Source organism: Callithrix jacchus, chromosome 4 (genome assembly GCF_049354715.1).
Source record: "Callithrix jacchus isolate 240 chromosome 4, calJac240_pri, whole genome shotgun sequence".
NCBI classification, from domain to species: Eukaryota; Metazoa; Chordata; class Mammalia; order Primates; family Cebidae; genus Callithrix; species Callithrix jacchus.
In genome coordinates, this window is record NC_133505.1 from 158,778,190 (window position 1) to 158,799,042 (window position 20,853).

The 20,853-nt window shown below is 37.9% G+C and overlaps 1 protein-coding gene across 3 annotated transcripts in view; it reads left to right on the top strand.

The window, feature by feature from the left end:
• Window positions 1-20,853, top strand: part of ESR1 (estrogen receptor 1) — a 408,861-nt gene that overhangs the window by 239,514 nt on the left and 148,494 nt on the right. For all 3 annotated transcript variants that reach the window (XM_054254535.2, XM_078370326.1, XM_078370327.1), the window contains exon 5: window positions 9,381-9,716. In XM_054254535.2, the coding sequence (XP_054110510.1) occupies window positions 9,381-9,716 (336 nt within the window). The remainder of the gene's footprint in view (window positions 1-9,380; window positions 9,717-20,853) is intronic.

The following is a 20,853-nucleotide window of genomic DNA, read 5'->3' on the forward strand; positions in this document are numbered from 1 at the left end:
TGCTGCCAGAACCTCCCTGGCCTTTGGCTCTTACTAGAAACTGTTGAGCCCATTTACTTTTGGTGCCAGCATTCGTGTATTGTTCGTTCACCCGCCTCACTTCACTCTGGTTTCTACAGCTCAGAGAAATGCTCCCTGATGTAAACACTCTCTCCACCTCCTTTACACATTTTTTCCCCTTAGCACTTATCATTACCAGACATTATATATTTATTTGTTTATTGCCTGTCTTCCTCACAAAAATATGATGTTGCAAGGGTAGGGATTTGTCTTTTTGCTCCAGAGCAGTGCCTGACTCCCAATAACTTTGTTGTATTAAGTGAATAAATAAAATGAAAGCGGCTTCAAAGTGTATGAGCGTGTGTACACTTTACATAAGTGATAAATGACATTCTTCTATTCCTTCTATTCTTTTAACCATTCTCGACCAGTTGTGGTACCTTTGAAAAATCATGATGAAGATGACTTTGAGAGCTAATTTTGGTAGGAGACAGCGGTTTTAGCCCATCTGCTCCATGTGCAGAGTAATAGTCTATTTTACTACATCTGATATTCAAGCACTATAATCTATTAATAGGTAAATAATTTTCAAAAATAAAAGCATCAATGAAAAAACCAGCAATTTATTTTTAAAAAAGACTTTCTAGACCAGGATGTGTGCAATTTGAAATCTCTAATAAGAACTGTTATAGCTGATAATTCCAGGAATTACAGAATCATGATCATATCCATAATGGATCAATAGAGGCACTGGCTTATATAATAATTTGCCCTCTAAGGATTCTAGAGCCCCATATGTAAACACAGAACACATTTGTATCGATTACCAGTGCATGTGGGTTTCTACCAATTGTGCCAGTCAGTGTTTTCCCAGGCAGTTATGCCATGGTAATTAAGATTATGGGCTCTGAAATTAGTCTGCCTGGGTTCAAACCCCAGCTTCATGTGTCAGTTTCCTTGGCTGTGGAAAGGAATGCTAATAGCACTTACGTTACATTGTGGCTTTGAAAATTACATGATGTAGCATAGTCAAGAGCTTAGATGAGCACTTGGGATACGGCAAATGGTCAATAAATGTTAGTTTGGTATTATTACTGATTGCAAGCAAGATAAACTCGTTCTCACTTCAACAGGAAAGAAATTATTGTAGTAATTTTGGTTAGATCACAGATTTAATGTGAGGGATGAAGAACCAGTCTTGGAAAACAGCTGGAAACCAAGAGCAGCAGGGCAGCCAGCATTGCACTAGTGCCTTGGGGGCAGCCTGGCAGCAGCCATGGCCATGACTCCTGGGAAGCAGATTCACCACATGACAGCAGACTGAATCGTCCTGTGTCCAGACGTCACAGTCACAGGAGAGCAGGCTGCAGGTAGGGCCCGGGTCACCTACCTTCACCCTAGAGTCTAGAGCCACAGACAATAGTAATTGCCTTATAGATTTTGTGATGGGAGGTGAATCCTGATACCCACCAATTCATGTACCAGGGAATTCGTCAAATGTAGAAAGGCGACTAAGATGCTGGGAAACCAAGCATTAACAAATAAGTATTACACCAGTTAGTTAATTCATTACAGATTTCAATAGTTTTCAAACAATGCCCTACAAATAACGGCTCACTTAAATGTACTCCAAAAAATAATGAAATCTCTCCTTGGTCATCAGCTTTTCTAAATTTCTATAAATTTAGGTGATTCTGAACTTCTTAGTGATTCCAAATGTCTGGAAGATTCTGAAACTGAAGAGTCTTATTTTGGGATGTATTCAAATCCTAGAGATCAGTCACATCAATCTGTTCCCTTTTTCATTATGTAACACGAAGCAGGAGGACTTTTTCAACTTGACTTGGGAGCCTGCTTCTACAACAGGGTATATCTTCCCATTTAATAAAGGAAGAGTTATATTTGCGTTGTGACCCCTTATCTGGGGTCATCGGGACTATGCTGTACTCCTAAGTTCCACTATAAAGGGATAGACAACAACCTTGTCTCCCAATCATTGTAATCTGTATCAGAGAGCATCATTAGATGAATGAAGATGGAAATGTTCTCATGACCAGGAGGTGGGAAAGGCAGGACTTGCTGCTTGGAAGCAATGAACCATAGTGTTAGGGCATGGGGAGAGTAGCTCTGAGGCAATGAGACCCACAAACATACCATGTGGGACAAGTTTGGGGACAGGTGGTAAGTTGGGCATCCTTTACCTACTAAAAATAATCTTCACTGCCTCCCAACCCCACCAATTTTTCTCAACTGGGCTTGAAATTATCTTTGCTTATTAGACTTTATGGGAAAATAAAGGGAAATACTAATAAGGTCCATGCTAGCAAAACTCTGGAAGAAGAAACTAAGAATTTCAACCTGGTAGTTGGTTAATGAGAAAAGACTATGTTAAAGGATTTTGTTAAACAAATGACCAAAAAATTACTGGAAATGTCTGCTTCTGGCCAAGATGGAGTAAAGAGGGCTAAATTTACCCTCCCACTGGAAAATATAATAAACAAACAAAAACTGGACAAAACACTGGACACAACACTGTTGTCTTTAAACCTTGGATATCAATCAATGCAGGGTGAGAAAGGGAAAAAAATTGGGGTGAGCTTTCTGATTGCTTCCAGCCTGGAGAGACGTTTCAGGTCACAGCAAGTGGGGAGGAACCTAGGTGTCAGTATATGTATAAGGTAGCACATCATAGTTGCCAAATGAATGGTACAGGAAAGAAAAACTACAAGAACAGAGGAGGGAGAGCCACAAAACTAGAGTGGGGTCCAAGATTCACTATGGATGAAAGGGGCGTTAATTGGATTTTCAAGGCCAATACAAGAGGAGGCATAGAAAAAGAAAAAGGTGGTGTTGGAAAACATTATAAAAAGAGGCACAGGCTCGTCCTTGTTTTATAAAAGTAAAGGTTTTTGGAGGAGATTTGTAAAGATAGATTTGAAAAGACTATTTGTGGAAATTCATGAATCTTAGAGTTTGATTTTATTCAGATCAGTAGCTTTTGAAATGTAAAACAAAACCAGGGTACCCTATCTAAAATCAGTTCTTTCCCTAATCTCAATATAAAAAATACATATAAAAGCATAGCTGCTTTAGACAAATGGGGGGTATGAGATGGCTAGATGATGCTCAACAGCACCACCTCTGGTAGCCCCATAGAACTGCCAAGAGTTTCCTGCTGATGGTTAAGGCAGTCATTGAGAGATTGATTGAAAGGAAGACTGAAGATAGGCAATATCAGTCAATTGGGTTAGAGGGAAGACTGAAGATAGGCAAGGTGACAAATCAGAATCTGCTGCAACGATCTAGGCAAGAAGGAATAAGCATATGAACTAGGAGCGAGGCTTAAAGGCAGCAAGAATATAGGCAGAGACATATGAGGACATGTTCAGTAGGTTAAGGTGAGTTTGTAGGTATGAAAGAAGAGAAGAAAAGAACAATAAGTAGCTTTAAGTGAAGCAGATAATTTATAGTTCCTTGACCTGAAACATTTAGAGGCTGTGATAACACTAATAATAATAATCTATAATTGTACAAATTACATAGTGTAATGATAAAGTGTGATATGATGGTCTTACTAATGCTTTACAATCAATAACATTGTGGTACAGAGGACTTGGAAGCAGACAGACCTTGATTCAAACCCCTGTGCTGCCCGTGGTATGACCTCGAGCATGGTAGTTAATCTGAGCTTCTTTCTTTTCTATTAAATGGGGGGCAATGACAGTACTTACCTTATAGTATTTGAAGGGAAAGTGTTAGAATTGATACAGGGAGGCCGGGCGCAGTGGCTCAAGCCTGTAATCCCAGCACTTTGGGAGGCTGAGGCGGGTGGATCACAAGGTCAAAAGATCGAGACCATCTTGGTCAACCTGGTGAAACCCCGTCTCTACTAAAAACACAAAAAATTAGCTGGGCATGGTGGCGCGTGCCTGTAATCCCAGCTACTCAGGAGGCTGAGGCAGAATTACCTGAACCCAGGAGGCGGAGATTGAGGTGAGCTGAGATCACACCATTGCACTCCAGCCTGGGTAACAAGAACAAAACTCCATCTCAAAAAAAAAAAGAATTGATACAGGGAAGTCTTTCTGGAGCAAGTTTTATTAGTTATTGTCTTTATTTAATTCTTAATCAGCACATCTGTTTTCTTTAACATGTTGAATTCGAAAGCTCTTAGTGTATTTCTTTGTCTCACTTTTTAATACCTATGAATTATTGAGAAATGACAGGCAGTGATTATGCAAATGTTTGAAATATTTAATAATACATTAAAGTAGTCATGGGAAACTGGAGAGATAGCTTTACTGATATTATACTAGTTTTTTTTTTCTAGAAGCATAGCATATTAAGAAAAGGAAAGCTCATTTCAATAACAGAAAATTTAAAAATTAAAGTGCATTAGAAGCATAACCCAGTGAATTCTATCGTTAATGAATACTCAGGCAGTATGTTAACTTTTTCTGAGATGCAATAGCCAAGCCAAAGAATTTAATGAAAAAAACCAGATGATTAAACAAATTTTGAAGTAATTAGAGGTAGTCTTTGAAAATGCCTCATTAGGCATTTGACTCATTAGGACAGATCTTTTTATTTGAGGGCCAGGACATAATTGTTTAAGCAGCTGATATGTCTTTAGCTCCTTTCTCCTTGCCACAAGTTGTCCCCTGTACCGCTTCTCCACCTAGCTCCCAAGTGACTTTGAAGAGATTCCTTAGGCCTCACCTCCCCTAGAGAGTGCCCTTAGCACCATCTGTCTCCCTTTCCTTATTCCTATTGCCTGTGTTTATTGCTTTAATAAATTCCCTTAAGTTAGCACTTCTAGGGTGGATTAGAATCATTCAAATCCACTTGATTGCTACTAAGTGGAAATTGTATACTCAGCCTTTTTTAAATCCTTACAACACTGTGATGAGGATTTAGAGTTGCTTTAACCTAGGGAGATGAAATTCAAACTGGTGGTGGCATTTCATATTTACAGTGGGCCTGCGGGATGAAAGAGAGCTTGGTATCTCAATCCCTTACATAAAGCAGGTGGGTCTTGTTAGAAAAACCCTTCTTAGGAGAAATACCTAATGTAGATGACGGGGTGATGGATGCAGCAAACCACCATGGCATGTGTATACCTATGTAACAAACCTGCATGTTCTGCACATGTACCCCAGAACTTAAAGTATAAAAAATAAATTTTTTAAAAAAGAAAAATCCTTCAATAATTGTTAAGGTTAAAATTTTAAAAAGGTACAAAGAAATTTGCTTTGATGCAAATATTGTCTATTCAGTTACAAAACTTGAGAGATAATGGGAGTGTACAGTAGCAGCTATCCAGGACACAACATCTGTATTGTGCTGTTGAATATATCGCTCGACCATTCTGGAAAAAGGCATGCTCGTGTATGAATGACAATGTACCTTGTGTGTATGACGTTCCAAGCCAACATGTTGTTTGCTGCAAATAAACTTCTTGACTGTCAAAAATATTTGCATGGTCTAAACTGTTTCTTTTGTTTCCCTTCTGCCTTATGAGCTGGTAGTTTGGCCTTTTGACTTTTCCCTGAGAGTTAACACAAGTTAGGCAGTTGGGGGGTGAATGTAAGTAAATTCCATATTACTCTATGTTGCTGCTCTACTGACAATTCAAGAAAATGTCTTGGTAGGAAGTAGGGAATGTGTTCAAACTCTATCTTTAAATTTCAATTATCCACGTCACTCCTGTGGTCCACTGCTCTATATAATTAAGTGCAAGCTGTATGTTCCATAGTGACACAGCCTGTTGTTTCTGATCTGTAGTTTTCACTTAACCTACGGTAAAATTGAAATAGAAATCAGGTCTTTTTTTACCTTCTTCCACTCAATTCTAGTTAGATATTTTTGAACTTCTGTAAAATGCCTGCAATCTTATGACCAAAAATGTGTAAAATTACTACTCCCATGTAGAGGAGGATCCATTCTTCATTGAACCATACCCTTGGGATTCTATCACATGCAGTTGGCCATATAATATCTATAATTTTCTGTTTTCGTTTTGTTTGTATATTTTGTAGGGAATTTGGAATTCGAAAAATATAGTACATTTAGGGTATATGTATTAGTCCATTTTCATACTGCTATAAAGAAATACCTGAGACTGGGTAATTTATAAAGAAAAGTAGGTTTAATGAGCTCACAGTTCCTCATGGCTGGGGAGGCCTCACAATCCTGGCAGAAGGTGAAGGAGAAGCAAAGGCACGTCTTACATGGTGGCAGGCAGGAGAACAGGTGCAAGGGAACTGCCCTTTATGAAATCATCAGATCTCATGAGATATATTCACTATCATGAGAACAGCACAGGAAAAACCTGCCTCCATGATTCAATTACCTCCCACTGGGTCCCTCCCACAACATGTCACAATTATGCTGCATCTTTCCTGTAAGACTTGAGCACATTCTTAATTTCTTTCTAAACATGTAGAGTAGAGGTATAAATAGTATTTGGGTAAATCACTGATTAATACTGAAGAACCAGGCATTTTCTTACCACAGTCCCCATTTAAAGTAGGTAACTTCAAGATGAGGTTCAGATGGGGACACAGCCAAACCATATCAGTATATTAAAGAAAATATTTGTCAGTGCTAAGTGAATCTACTTTCACCTACTTGATGATTTGATGATTTTATAAATAGTCAACTCTTTCCTCACCTTTTCAGTTGTATTTTGTTGTTCCAAAGCCCAAACCTGTGTGTCTTGTGTTGAACAACTTGAGTCATACAGTTGTGAGATGTAAATGGGTGTGGTGGTTCAACTTACTTCTTTACATGGTACTACAACTAAGCCATCTAAGTAGCCTACTCCTAAATTCCTCCAAGAAGGGACATATCACGATCTGATTTAAATGTAACATCCTTTCTTAGAGAAGTTTTCTTTGTCTCCTTCCCCAGTCACTTCCTCCCATCCATTGTGCTTTCAGCAGTTCATTGGTTCATTAATTCAATCAATAAATACTGAATAACTTTTGATCAATGTCTTTCTCTCCGCAAGCTGGAAACTTGATTGATAGAGGGTAACATGATCTGTATTTGCTTACCACTGCACCTTCCATGAATATACATTGTAAGTATTGAATGGAGTTTTACTAAATGAACAAATACTTTGATATAATATTTTGGTAACCACCAATATCAATTTATGAGTTGATTCTAAAATTCTTCTGTTGGAAATCAGCTTATCTTTAGTATGACTGTGAAAGCCTTTTAAAGTGGGTGGTAATACTACATTTTGTTTTGTTTCATTAACCTTGTGGTTTTCTTTATCTTTGAAATCTTTTTAAAGGAAGATAAATTACATTTATGGAAGGAGCTTTTTTAAAAAATACTTTATTTTTAAAAGGTAAAATGCTGTGTATAGTTATAATTTGGTGACTCTGATTTCACCTTAGGAAAAACAATATCACCTTCTAATCATTTCTTTTTTAATCAAATCAGTTGCTTTTATTTCTTTATGTAGATTTGCTATTAAAAGATTGTAATCACTGCTGCATCTTTCCTGTAAGACTTGAGCACATTCTTAATTTCTTTCTAAAATTGTGGAGTAGAGTTATAAATAGTATTTGGGTGATACACTGACTAATACCAAAGAACCAGGCATTTTCTTACCCTAGTCCTCACCCAAAGTTGGTAAATACAAGTTAGAACTCATCTTCTCAAAACTGATCTCAGAATTTCCTGAGAAATCTGAATCTAAAATAATTCTTTGCTTTTGATATATTTTCCCTGATTTCTACCATAAGGCTCCTGCTCTTACTTTTTTTTTTTTAATGTTTCAAATAGAAGATGGTAAAGTCATACAGTACAATCTCAGCATTGGAGTGTCTACTGGAGGTCAACTAGTGCAAACACTTTCTGGGTAATGGAATCCCTTTGGGAACATCCCTTGAAAGTCCTCATCTAACCTATTCTTGGAAACACCCAGCGATCCACCTCATCATTTCCTATGATGGCAGTTTCTATCTTTGTTGTTGGCTCTGAGTGTTACAAACGGCTTCTTTGCATTGAGCTGTAACTAAAACGTTTCCACATCCTGCTTCTATTTTAGCCTGGTAAAGAACAAGTTGAACCCGTCTTATGCAGAACAACCCATCTAAGGGCAGTGCTCTTGCTTCCTCCGTGTTTTCTTTTCCCTAGGCTAACCATTCTTTGTTCCTCACTAGCTCACTCTATGACCTGATTTCATGTCTCCTTATGCTTCTAGTTACTGTAACTTGAGTAGACTGATTTTTCTTATATTTTCAGATCCAGCCAATGAGTGTGATACATCAGGTGTGCGCCTATGACTTGAGATTACAGTGGAAATATCATCTCCCTTAATTCAGATATTATAACTTCATTGGCAAATCTGACAATGAAAGTTGAAATGCCTGACCAGGGACAATGGCTGGTCAGACACCACTGTTCTCATCTTTTACTTTTAGGTGTCATTCAGTTTGTTAAGTTAGTACCTAGACAATATCCTGAAACTTGTTAATGCAAACTTCTTTTCAGAGCCAGAATCTGGAATCATACTTAATAGAGAATGATCTTGTACAAGTTGGTTAATTTCACTAATGGTTTCTCAAATTTAACAAGATTATTGTAAGAACTAAATTAGTTCTAAACTGCTTCCAAGTATGTAAATGCTTAAAATATGTAGTAAGTGCTGAATGCATATTAGTAATAACAATCTTTATTATAATTTTTACTATTACATGAGAAAGGTTTATTTTAACACTGAGCAAATGGGAAGAGTTCATGGTGTCTCTACGTTTTTAAAGTGTCATTTAATATATTATATATAAAAACACATATATAACATATATATATATATATATTTCAGTCACATGTTTGTTCAAATATACCTTATGAGCAAGTCATTCTTATTTATTCTTGCCCATCTCCTTGGACTACATGCTTTTAAAAACTGTCTTTTAATTTACTATTAAGACAATATTACTAGCAGAAGTAGGCTTTGATGCTAAATCATATTTTAAGAATAACTAATTAGAATTCTGTTCTTGTTATAACACCTGTTACACACACACAACCCTACCTGGTGTGTCAGAGTCAGTTTGTTTGGGCTCATGAGCACCCACTGTTCAATTTTCAGGAGTTTTATAAGCCACTTGATATCAGACAAGTGGCCTGAAATTTGCGATGGTGGCAGCATTTACACCATGAACACTGGCCACTGCTACAAATCAAAGTCTTTTTCTTTTTCTCTTGGAGACACACTTGTGAAACACTTACCAGCTCACCTTGCTTGAGAGTATTTCTTCACATAAAATGAAAGACGGTTAGCTTTGAAGATTGTTTTGTATAAAAGTTTACATGGGAAAAAAATAAATTAATTGGTTGTTTTCCCCCTGTGTTTTCAGGGATACGAAAAGACCGAAGAGGAGGGAGAATGTTGAAACACAAGCGCCAGAGAGATGATGGGGAGGGCAGGAATGAAGTGGGGTCCACTGGAGACCTGAGAGCTGCCAACCTTTGGCCAAGTCCGCTCATGATCAAACACTCTAAGAAGAACAGCCCAGCCTTGTCCCTGACAGCTGACCAGATGGTCAGTGCCTTGTTGGATGCTGAGCCCCCCATAATCTATTCCGAGTACGACCCTACCAGACCCTTCAGTGAGGCTTCGATGATGGGCTTACTGACCAACCTGGCAGACAGGGAGCTGGTTCACATGATCAACTGGGCAAAGAGGGTACCAGGTAAGAATGTGAAACTCAGCTTTTAAGAGTCAATAGCTTTTCAAGAACTGGTTGTGATGTCCTGGGAGAAATAGTAGGAGAAAAAGAAGCAAGCAATAACTTGTTATGTAACTCGTTTCAAGGTTATAGGAGATGTGTTCATTTTCAGTATCAACACACTGTAATTTTCCTGGATGTTAGAAAAGAATATTTTGAAATCAAAATCTAAGAGACTAAAATTTTTAAATTGACATAATTTATTTTTAACCATCTATTCACCAAAAAGATTTAGGGTGGACACTACATGATAAAACTATTTAATAGTATATGTTCACAGTAGCAGAAACTTTTAACACTAAATGATCTACGAAAGTTTTTAATATTTAATGACCTTTGTTCAAAACATCTCAATTATTAATAAAACAATTTTATCTTGAAAAGATTTTTAAGATTGGGTGTGATGCCTCATGCCTGTACTCCTAGCACTTTTGGGGGCTGAGGTGGGAGATTGCTTGAGCCCAGGAGTTTGAGGCCAGCCAGGGTAACATTTTGAAACCCTGTCTCTACAAAAAAATTTTTTTAAATTAGCTGGGTGCAGTAGCACACACCTGTGGTCCCAGCTACTGGGGAGGCTGAGGCTAGAGGATGGCTTGAGCCCAGGAGGTCAAGGTTTCGGTGAGTCGTGTTTATATGGAGTGCCACTGCACTCTAGCTCAGGTGACAGCAAGACCATGTCTTAAAAAAAAGTTAAGAAAGATCTTTATGGATTAAAGAGATAATAATAAGGTTATTTACTGAATGCCAATTATTTATCCAACCTAGTTTATGCTTAGTATTTTAGGAAAAAGAGAAAGACAGTGGAAAAATAAATTAAGGTATCATCACTGAAAGAAACTTTTAGAGACACAGTGGCTGAAGTGACACCTTGCTCCTTTAGTTGACTCTCAGAAGTGGTATTGTGGTAAAATTAGACTGTTACTCTTGTTGCTCAGGGAGAAGAACTCAAGTGTGTGTGGAAACAAGACTAGGAAATGACTTTCTCCCTGCCCCAGTGTATCCATTCAGGAACTAATGTAGATGAATCGAGGCAAGAGGAAGCTAAATTTTTTTTCTGGGCTTATAGTTAAAATGAGTGATAGATTTAGTTAGACATTTTCTCATTTGGGTTCTTTTAATAGATACAATTAATTGTTTCCTATGAAGCACAAAATGTTTTGTATGAAACTAAAAAAATGTGGAGTTTGGTATTTGTGTTTCAAGGGTCACTGCTGTGTTACAGCCCAAGTGAACTTATGTTTGGAATTGGAGAATCTTACATGTATTTGTATCTATCAGCATATAAATATGTGGGCTGTAGAAGAAGGAGCCAGCAGTATCGGAACCCAACCTTGTCAGAGGCCACCGTTTTGGTGGTTTGGGTGGTTATTAGGTTACATGGAAGCATGGAGAATGACAGGCAAATTTAGGTTTTCAGTGTCAGTTGAGCTGGCAAACAAAAATTCCTGGTCATCTTCAGAATGAAAAGTTTTCTTGAGTACTTACATATTTTAGCATTTTTATATGAAGCAGATACATTATAAGTTAATTGCTGGATCTAACTGTCATGTAGCTGTAATTTTTTTCTTTATATTTGTTATTGCCTTGTTCTTATATTTTAGGGAAAGAGAAACAAAGGAAGAAACTAATGGTCATATATTTGAGAACCAACTCTTGGTTGCTGTTTATTTTTATTTTCCTGTAAACATATATTTTCCCTCATAAAATCTTGGTAATATTAGCCCTGGAGTACTGCTGAATTCAAGTATAGACATTTTCCTATGTATCGGTAGATTCCCATCATGACATTTTTATAGCAATAAAATATTAAAGAACATTTGAAACAACTGGAATTAAGCTCAAATATATTACCAGTGGTTGAAGAATTCACATCAATAATTTTCTGAATTTAAGAATAAAGTGGAGAAGCCAAGGAAAGGAAAATATTATATATAGGCTAATAATTGTTAAAATGCAATTATTAAAGCCAGAGCTCGGCAAACTTATGCTAATAAGATCTACAGCAAAACCACTCTATAATTGCATCATGTTAGTTTAAAAGACCTGAATGATTCCAAAATCCTTAGACGAATAAACTATGTCTTCTTACTTGATCATTTAAAAAACAATTATAAAGGCGAAAAATGAAACCGTGTGTGTGTGTGTGTGTGTGTGTGTGTGTGTGTGTTCCATGGGAAAGCAGCTGTTGTAAATCAAAGGCCTACTTGTCTGACCAAGCAAAATAAAATTAGTCATTGATTTTAAAAAAGATGAAAAATGAGGGAAGAAAAAAGTCTTCTGCAAAAGCTCTATATATGGTTGTCAAGCTTTTCAGAAAAATGGACAAAGAAACTTTTTTTTTTTTTTTTTTGAGATGGAGTTTCGCTCTTGTTACCCAGGCTGGAGTACAATGGCACGATCTCGGCTCACCGCACCCTCCGCCTCCTGGGTTCAGTCAATTCTCCTGCCTCAGCCTCCCGAGTAGCTGGGATTACAGGCATGTGCCACCATACCCCGCTAATTTTTTGTATTTTTAGTAGAGACGGGGTTTCACTATGTTGACCAGGATGGTCTCGATCTCTTGACCTCGTGATCCACCCGCCTCGGCCTCCCAAAGTGCTGAAATTACAGGCTTAAGCCACCGCGCCGGGCCCAAAGAAACATTTTCAAAAGCATTTATATTTTATATATATCCAAATACCATCTGTTATTTAAAAACCATAGCCCACACTGAAAATCTGATATAGGCAATGTAACGTTTATGAGATAATAGTTTGAGAATGACAATGATAAGAACAATTTTTAAAAAGAGGAAATAGAGCAGGCACAGTGGCTCACACCTGTAATCCCAGCACTTTGGGAGGCCGAGGCGGGTGGATCACCTGAGATCAGGAGTCCAAGACCAGCCTGGCCAACATGGCAAAACCTCATTTCCACACAAACACACAAAAAATACAAAAATTAGCCGGTTTTGGGGGTGCACACTTGTAGTTCCAGCTACTTGGCATGCTGATGTGGGAAAATCGCTTGAACCAGAGAGGCAGAGACTGCAGTGAGCCAAGATCCCACCACTGCACTCCAGCCTGGGTGACAATGAGACTCTGTCGCTAAATAAATAAATAAGGCAATAGTAAACATCATTAGTAAGAAGAATAGCAAAAAGTTCAGTTCTAGAAATCCTTGGAATTAGCTGTATAATACACAAACTCTCATGGAACATTTGAATAATCCTCAGAACACCTATCAATATAACAGAAATTGTGAATTGACTTCATTTTGAATGATGAATTTTTAACAAAAATAATCAGTACCTTGGACTATCTTAGTAGTTCTAGAAGTGCTTTTTCTTCTGCTTTTTTTTTAACTGAAAGAATATTGTCAGAATTTTTAAATGTTGATGATTATAAGTTGAATTTTCCTTTTTATTAATATCTGGTGCTTATTTTTTGACTTGATGTGTTTCTCTACCCAGAATTAAGATGTGAAGAGCTTTAGGATAAAATGCATCCTACAAGTGTGACAGTCAAGTTCCAATCCACAAAGTACTTCTAGTAGACCTGGATAAAGATGAACTTAAGATGAGATTTTGTTTCTCTTTGCAGTTAAAAACAACAGTAGCAACAAGTATGATAAAACCTATCGAGCTAGCTCTGACAAAAGATGCTTTTTTACAGCACATACTATGTATCTGCTGATATTTACCTATAGAGAAGGCTGTTCTCTTTATTGTTTGCTCTGAAATTTATCTTTAATAGGCATTTTATTGCCTTATCCCTGGGTAGAGATTTAGTTAAAAAAAATTAGATGATTGAATCCTAATTGACTGTTATTCTACACATGGTGAAACTAGTCAATAAATGTAATATCATTGAGCTGAAGGTTCAAAAGAAAAACTATGACTGCAAACGTTGTATTTTTCATTTCAGCATCACACTCAATTGCATCATTGAGTGGTTCATTCTTAGTTTCAGTGTTAATGAAATACGTCTGAGTTTTCCCCAGAAGCTTGAATTGTGTCACCAAACTGTCATTTTGATTTATTAAAAATTAAGCCTTTTCCAAACTTCGTCATAATTTTTACATGTCTCAAAGGCAATCTTATTCTTCAGGTTTGTGCTATAGTTCTATATAGTTTATGAAGATTTGGATAGATGTCTAGCCCTGAGTTTTTGTTGCCTGTTAAAAATACTTATCACCAAAAGTGTGACAGCCTCGTGAACTGCCACTGGGTGCAGATCTGGGAGAGCATGCTGAGTGTTGACCCAGGAAGAGGAAGATAGGAAAAGGGGCAGTTCAGGGGCAGCTTGGCATCCTGCGAAACATGCCACCTTAACCACTTCCTCATTCTTTTAGTGGCAAACTAGATGACTTTCTCCTTCCCCTTTCTTGCCAAGTCTCTCTCTACTCAACGCTCTAGAAGGCCCCTCTTCCTCCCCAGTCCTCACTCCCTGTCCTTTGCTTCAGGTTTCCTCCTTGCTCTGTTTTGGCCCCAGGAGTCGACGACCTACTCTTTCTCGACCTGCCTCCCAGCAGCCCCAAGTTCAGGTTTCTTGGAAGTTTCTGTGTTGTCTCTAGGATGCATGGTAGTCTGAGTCATTCCAGGGCTCAAGGCCTCTTCTGTCTCTGTATTCTCCAGAAATCCAAGAATTTGCTTCCCTGCCTCTCATCCTCATCCTCATCATTAAAATTAACAGTGATTTAAGCTAAGGAAGTGCCGGAATGAATGAATGAATAAATGAAAGGTGAATATCGAAAGTTTTAATTTTAAGAAGTATCTGAGCCCCATCCATTTCAGCTCAAATTTCCCATAAACTAGAACTGCTTTCTAAGGCTGTGGCATTTTTCTTTTTTCTTCTCTTCAAAATCTACCTGCTGTTCTGCTATCTCTCTTACAGCTACCTTAGTGAGACTCCACTTCCATTTCCAACCTCTCTTTTGTAAGGGACAGAGAAATAGCCAGAGGAATACAGAGCCATGTGTTCTGAGGACTTCAGCAGGCTTCAACTGTCTCTCTGCAAAGTGAGTTTCACTTAGCAAGTGAAATTTGAAACTTACAATGAGTACGGATGACAGTTCCAGGAGAGGGCATAATACCTCAGTCTGGGAATTGGCAGCCTCTTCAAGGAGCACACTCAATTCTGGGAGGTTCCTGTAGATTCCAGAGACTTAGCAGGACTTCCCAGTACTCGGCTTCTCAACCTGTCTTTGGACCAGTAAACCCTAGTCTCAGGCTGTTGTGGTGTCCAGGCTGCTTTGGCAAGGCAGGGTAAGATAACATGACATGGAAATTTGGGTGACATCCTGGAGAGATGACTGATGCCTATGTTTAAGGACAAGATTTGCAGTTTACATTTTGCACCCACTGTATAATAAGCTTTAGAATTGGGCTGGAAACACCCTAGCAGGCATGATGGCAGCCCCTCTGGACTGGCAATGTGCAGCGTTTTTGCAAGTGTTCCATGTCTAAGTCACCTTGCCCAGCTTTCTACTGCTCCTGTGGAAGCTCTGGTGAAACTCAAGGAAAGCAGCTGCTGTTGACTAGATTTTTCTTTCACATGAAACTTTGAAGACTCATAGATGCTTGTTGGCCTGGATGCTATTAAGCCTTTAAAAATCCTTTTCTTAACATGAGAGTATTTGAGAAACATGTCTGGGGCATTTTTGCCCACCCTCCTCCAGGTTCTATGTCAGTGAGTGATATGGTTTGGCTCTGTCCCCTCCCAAATTTTATCTTGACTTCCCATGTGTTGTGGGAGGGACCAGGTCGTAGGTAATTGAATCATGGGGGAAGGTCTTCCCTGTGCTGTTCCCGTGGTAATAAGTCTCAAGAGATCTGACGGTTTTAAAAAGAGGTGTTTCTCTGCACAAGCTCTTCACTTGTCTGCCACCATGTAAGATGTGCCTTTCATCTTCCACCATGATTGTGAGGCCTCCCCAGCCATGTGGAACTATAAGTCCAGTAATCCTCTTTCTTTTGTAACTTGCCCAGTCTGGAGTTTATCTTTATGAGCAGTGTGAAAATGGACTAATACAGTGAGTCTGGGTCAGGGCATGCATATGTTGAACACAGTAGACTTGTGGTGCTGGGTGTCCTGGGACACACTATGGGGAATGTTGGCCTGTGGCTTTGCTACTTCCAGGGGGATTTGGCATGGAGAATGTCCGTTTTCAATAATAGATATATTATGATTGAAGTGTGTTATGGGCTGAATTGCATCCCCTCAGAAAGATATATTGAAGTCCTAACCCCCAGTACCTCAGAATCTGATGTACTTTAATCTAGTTCAAGTGAGGTCATTAGCACAAGCCCTAATCCAATAAAGACTGGTATTTTAATGAAGGGGGAAATTTAGACACAAAAATAGACATGCACAGAGAAAGACAATATGAAGAGACACAGAGAAAAGACAGTCATATGACTAGAGTGATGGGTCTGCAAGCTGAGGAATGCCAAAGTTTACTGGCCAACATGGGAAACTAGAAGGGCCAAGAGTGGGCTGTCCCCTAAAACCCTCAGAGAGAGCATGGCCTTGATTTCAGACTTCTAGCCTCCAGAACTGTGAGGCATACATTTCTGTTGTTTTCAAAGCAACCTAGCTTTTGATACTCTGTATGGGAGCCCTAGGAAATTAATACAAGTGTATTAGAAATAGAATTTTCTTCTATCATATTTTTGAAGCAGAAGAAATAAGGAGCTATTGATTTAAAGAGGAAGGTTTGGCTCATCTAGTGTAGGCTTGGCTAATCATTTACTCTTACATATTTCTCCTCTGTCTACCCAAGTAGTGCACTGAACTGGCTTAGAAATTGATTTGTAATTCTAAGAGTTTAATGGATCAGAAGTTGATCTATAATTGTAACAGTTTTATGCCTCTACCTCATATAAATGCCCTGTAAAAGATTTTAACCTACAGAAGAATGGTTTCCTCTGGTACTTTAGTAGCTCATCCTTTTTTTTTTTCCTTACATCTTTGACACATTTGAATTCATCCTGGTATGCTGTGTTAGGTGGGGTGCCAACATGGTTTTCATATAGATGGCTCCACAGTTGCTTCAATTTCATTTATTGAACAGCCTCCTACAGAAGTATTTTTCATCATTTCCAGATTTCTTTTTCTAGGTTCTAAGCACCTAATTATTCAGTTGCCATTTTTAGCAGCCTGCGGGACAACAGTTAAATGTCAATTTTTCACCAATACATCTGAAAGCAAACTAACTGTTTTCCTCTTTGTTCCTTTACCAGCAAACTCAGTTGCTTCTCCTACTCCTTTCCCTTCTGCCAGGGGCTCCACCCTTGTTCCTTACTCAACGGTGGAATCATCTTTGTGCCTGACTCCTCTTTGCTGTGTACCACTGGGTCCTCCTCTTCACCATCTCTAAATTTATGTGTCTTCCCTGTTACACTATCATCAGCTTGGTCTACATCCTACTCTGATCATTTTGGATTTAGGTCCCAACCTAATCTATTGTGACTTCTTCTTAACTTGATTACATCTGCAAAGACCTTATTTCCAAATATGATCACAAGTAGAGGTTCAGGTGGATGTGAATATTAGGAGAGACAACACTTCAATTAACAGTTTGGCATTGGGACTTTATTATCTAACTTAGTAATTGTTTTAACAGATAAATAATAGCATCCCCTAAAGTTTAAAATGCAGAACCAGAGTATGTGTCAGGGTGTCCAATCCTACGTTAACCTTTCTTCAGCAGACTCTTGGGAAGGACCTTTGTGAAAAGGCTGCTCACCAATTTTATTTGACTTCTACTTTCCAATATTATCTGCTTTAGTCAGACAACTCTTTGGCCCACCCTTTCCCCTGCCATTCTTCCCTTCATATATATAATGTTTTAATTTTATTTTTTCCTTTGTCTGATTCCCTGTACCCCCTTCTCTATTCAAATTCCCTGCTGATTTTTTCCCCTAAGGAGACACCTGACTTCCTACTTCCTTTCTGAAACTTTAAGCTGCTTAGCAAATACAATTTTGAATTGAGTTTGCTGTCTCAGAACAACTAGTCTTTGGTTCAGAATATCGTGCAGAACGGAGTCAACAGGGGTCTAAAACACAGTAATAACTCTTACTTTCTTGTTTCCTTCATGGTATATTTGTTGCTGGATGATAAGTATATATTATGGTTGAATTTCTTTTTTGAAATGAAAAGATGAATAGTGTTTATTGGCTGGGTATCTATTTTTGTCTAGAAGACTTTGCAAATGAGAAGTAGTTCTACAATCTGAGTTTAATTTGATTAAGCCATAAACTTGTTCTTTAAAAGTTGTATATGTACAAAATAAATTTAAATTAAATAAATCATATTTTAATGTAGTCAGGGTATCTTTTATTTAAATAAAACCTATGACAAATATCCACATGAAGTGACCACTCCTTTGACAAGTGTTCTCCTTTTTTATTAAAATATTATTTTTCACAAATTGGATTCCTTAATGATGACCACTTTCACCAACTATGGTATAGCTGTGTTCTTGGAATGGCCCCAAAACATGTGGCTGACTTTCTGAGGTGACTGCATTGAATCTTTCTAACTTAACTTATTCTGCATCCAGATCCCTGGAAGCCATTTATCCCCCAATAGTGGTATATTTAGACCCATCTAAATATCAACATAGCTGAGCCAAAGTTCAAACTTTCCTGCTGTACAATGGGGGTTACATCTTAGTGGAGAAAGAGGCTAGTTTTCTTTAGGATTTGAAGACCAAAGAACTGCAAAAAGGAGAGAAAATCAGTGTGGCTTCTATGAGACCTAAGTGAGGTGGGGCAATAGAAAACAGTGAGAACCTTGGAGGGAATCTTATGGTAGAGCAGAATTAAAAGAGAAGAATTCACCTATTTCCTATACAACTCCCTCTGTAACCAATAACTTCCTAGAGAAAGCTCGCTGAATATATTTGATATTTGCTTCATACCACTTTGATGCTATTTCCTTATTTCACAAGAACTAGAGGGCTCTAATCTGTAGATTTGCATTGTTGTCTTTACTTTAGACTACAGTCTAAACTGACTATTTTTGCCACAATTACTACTTCTCTCACCCCACCCCTTGCCCTTTCTTAATTATTCCCATTAGTCATTTTTCTTGCTAGCAGGAAATAAATCCCCTGTCTCAAGCATATGGTTGCACATTGAAATAGAATGTTAATTCATTAACTAAATTAACTGTTCCTGATTGGGAACCCCTGGTTTCAGGGAATCTTAGGGTTTCAATTCTGTTGCCTTGGTCACTAAACTGTTCCATGCAGTTTGCTCAACTCTGAATGGGTACTTCTCTTAGGAACATTCTCCTTTGTAAGTCATTTGCTTGATGTGTTAAAATCTAAGTTCTGTTTTAAAATTCTTGAGATAAATTCACCATGATTTCATTTTAGAAACAAGTGGCCGTATCCTTTTAGTCTAGGATTTATCACTTAGCTGTATCTAGCAGAACCCCTAACACAATAGTAGGAAAAAGCAGAAGTGTGATTGCTAAATGAAGGGGAAACATAATAAAGTGATACAAGTGTCCTTTTCTCAGGGGCGTTAAAGTTTCTCTTTGTAGTGTTACATATGTTCATTATGTGACTTTCATAAATACAAACCCTAATTAGACACTGGGCAGTTCCCTCTCCAGAGGTGTTAAAAGTGTCTCTTCATAGAATAACATGGCACATCATAACATTTGGTTCTTTTTACCTGGTCAAGATGTTTGCTTATGGCATTTGAAATGCATATTTTAAAACTAGGTGGCTGAATGCTTTGAATATAAAAACTCATTCAAGGCCCTGAGCTGTAGAAGATCTTCCAAAACACGCATTCATTCAAGTTATATTTGTCAGTGTTTTTCTTCATGCATCAATAAGGCAGCAATGGAATACAATCAAGTTTGTTTTTCCTTTATTGCTGTCCACAATTCAGAAATGTAACTTGAAAAATATGTTGTCCCTTCCCAAGTAGATCTTGAAATTCCATGAACTGTGATCCAGACCAATGCTGCCTTTACATTGGGTCTGTGGAAATGAATCTGGTTATGAGAAATTTCAAATTGAAAAGATTTACAAATGTATAGATGTATAATCAAATCAAATCAAATAGTCAATTAGTATCTAACATATACACGTCAAAACACATAGCCCCAATCTCATAAATTCAAAGAGATCTATTGAATACATGTTTGCCTAACAAACAGCAAGGCCACTTTGACAGAATCTTTAGCATGTCAGTGATTGTCAGAATGATTGGTTAAATGGTGATTGTTAGCCCAGTTAAATAATTTCTGATTTGCCTTGATTACTTTTAATAAACTAAACTTAACATATCATAGTAGTGATGTTTTTAAAAAGAGGGTGTACTCCAGGGATGGAGAGTGGTGATCGTTGTGCAGCAATGTGAATGTGGTTACTGCCATTAAACTGTATACATAAAGGGGGTTGAAATGGTAAATTTTATGCTACATTTATTTTACCAGAATAAGGAAATGTTATGCATATATGCATAATATGTTCTTCATATATTCTGTAGCATATATGAAGAAGAAACAGACATTTCTTCGCAAAAAAAGGATAAAAATAATATTAAATTCATAGGGGATTTCTCTTATCTAAAACTTTAGATTTGATTCTCAGACAAAACTATAAACATGTTGCAAGAAGATACATTGATAAGCCAATGAGGTAAGGTGGAATAAATAAATAAAAACAGGTGATACCTGAGGCTCTTACAGCATCTGATAATAATAGTATAAACAGTTTCATTTAACAGTTATATGATGAACTCCTATGTGCTAGGTACTGTTATTTTTTAAAAAATATTTAACTTTGCCTGTAATCCCAGCACTTTGGGAGGCCGAGGCATGTGGATCATGAGGTCAGGAGTTCAAGACCAGCCTGACCAACATTGTGAAACCCTGTCTCTACTAAAAATACAAAAAAATTAGCCGGGTGTGGTGGCTGATGCCTGTAATTCCAGCTGCTTGGGAGACTGAGGCAGGAGAATTGCTTGAGCCTGGGAGGCGGAGGCTGCAGTGATCCAGATTGAGCCACTGCACTCCAGACTGGGTAACAGAGTGAGACTCTGTCTCAAAAAAAAAAAAAAAAAAAAAATTAACTTTTATTTTCCATTCAGAGT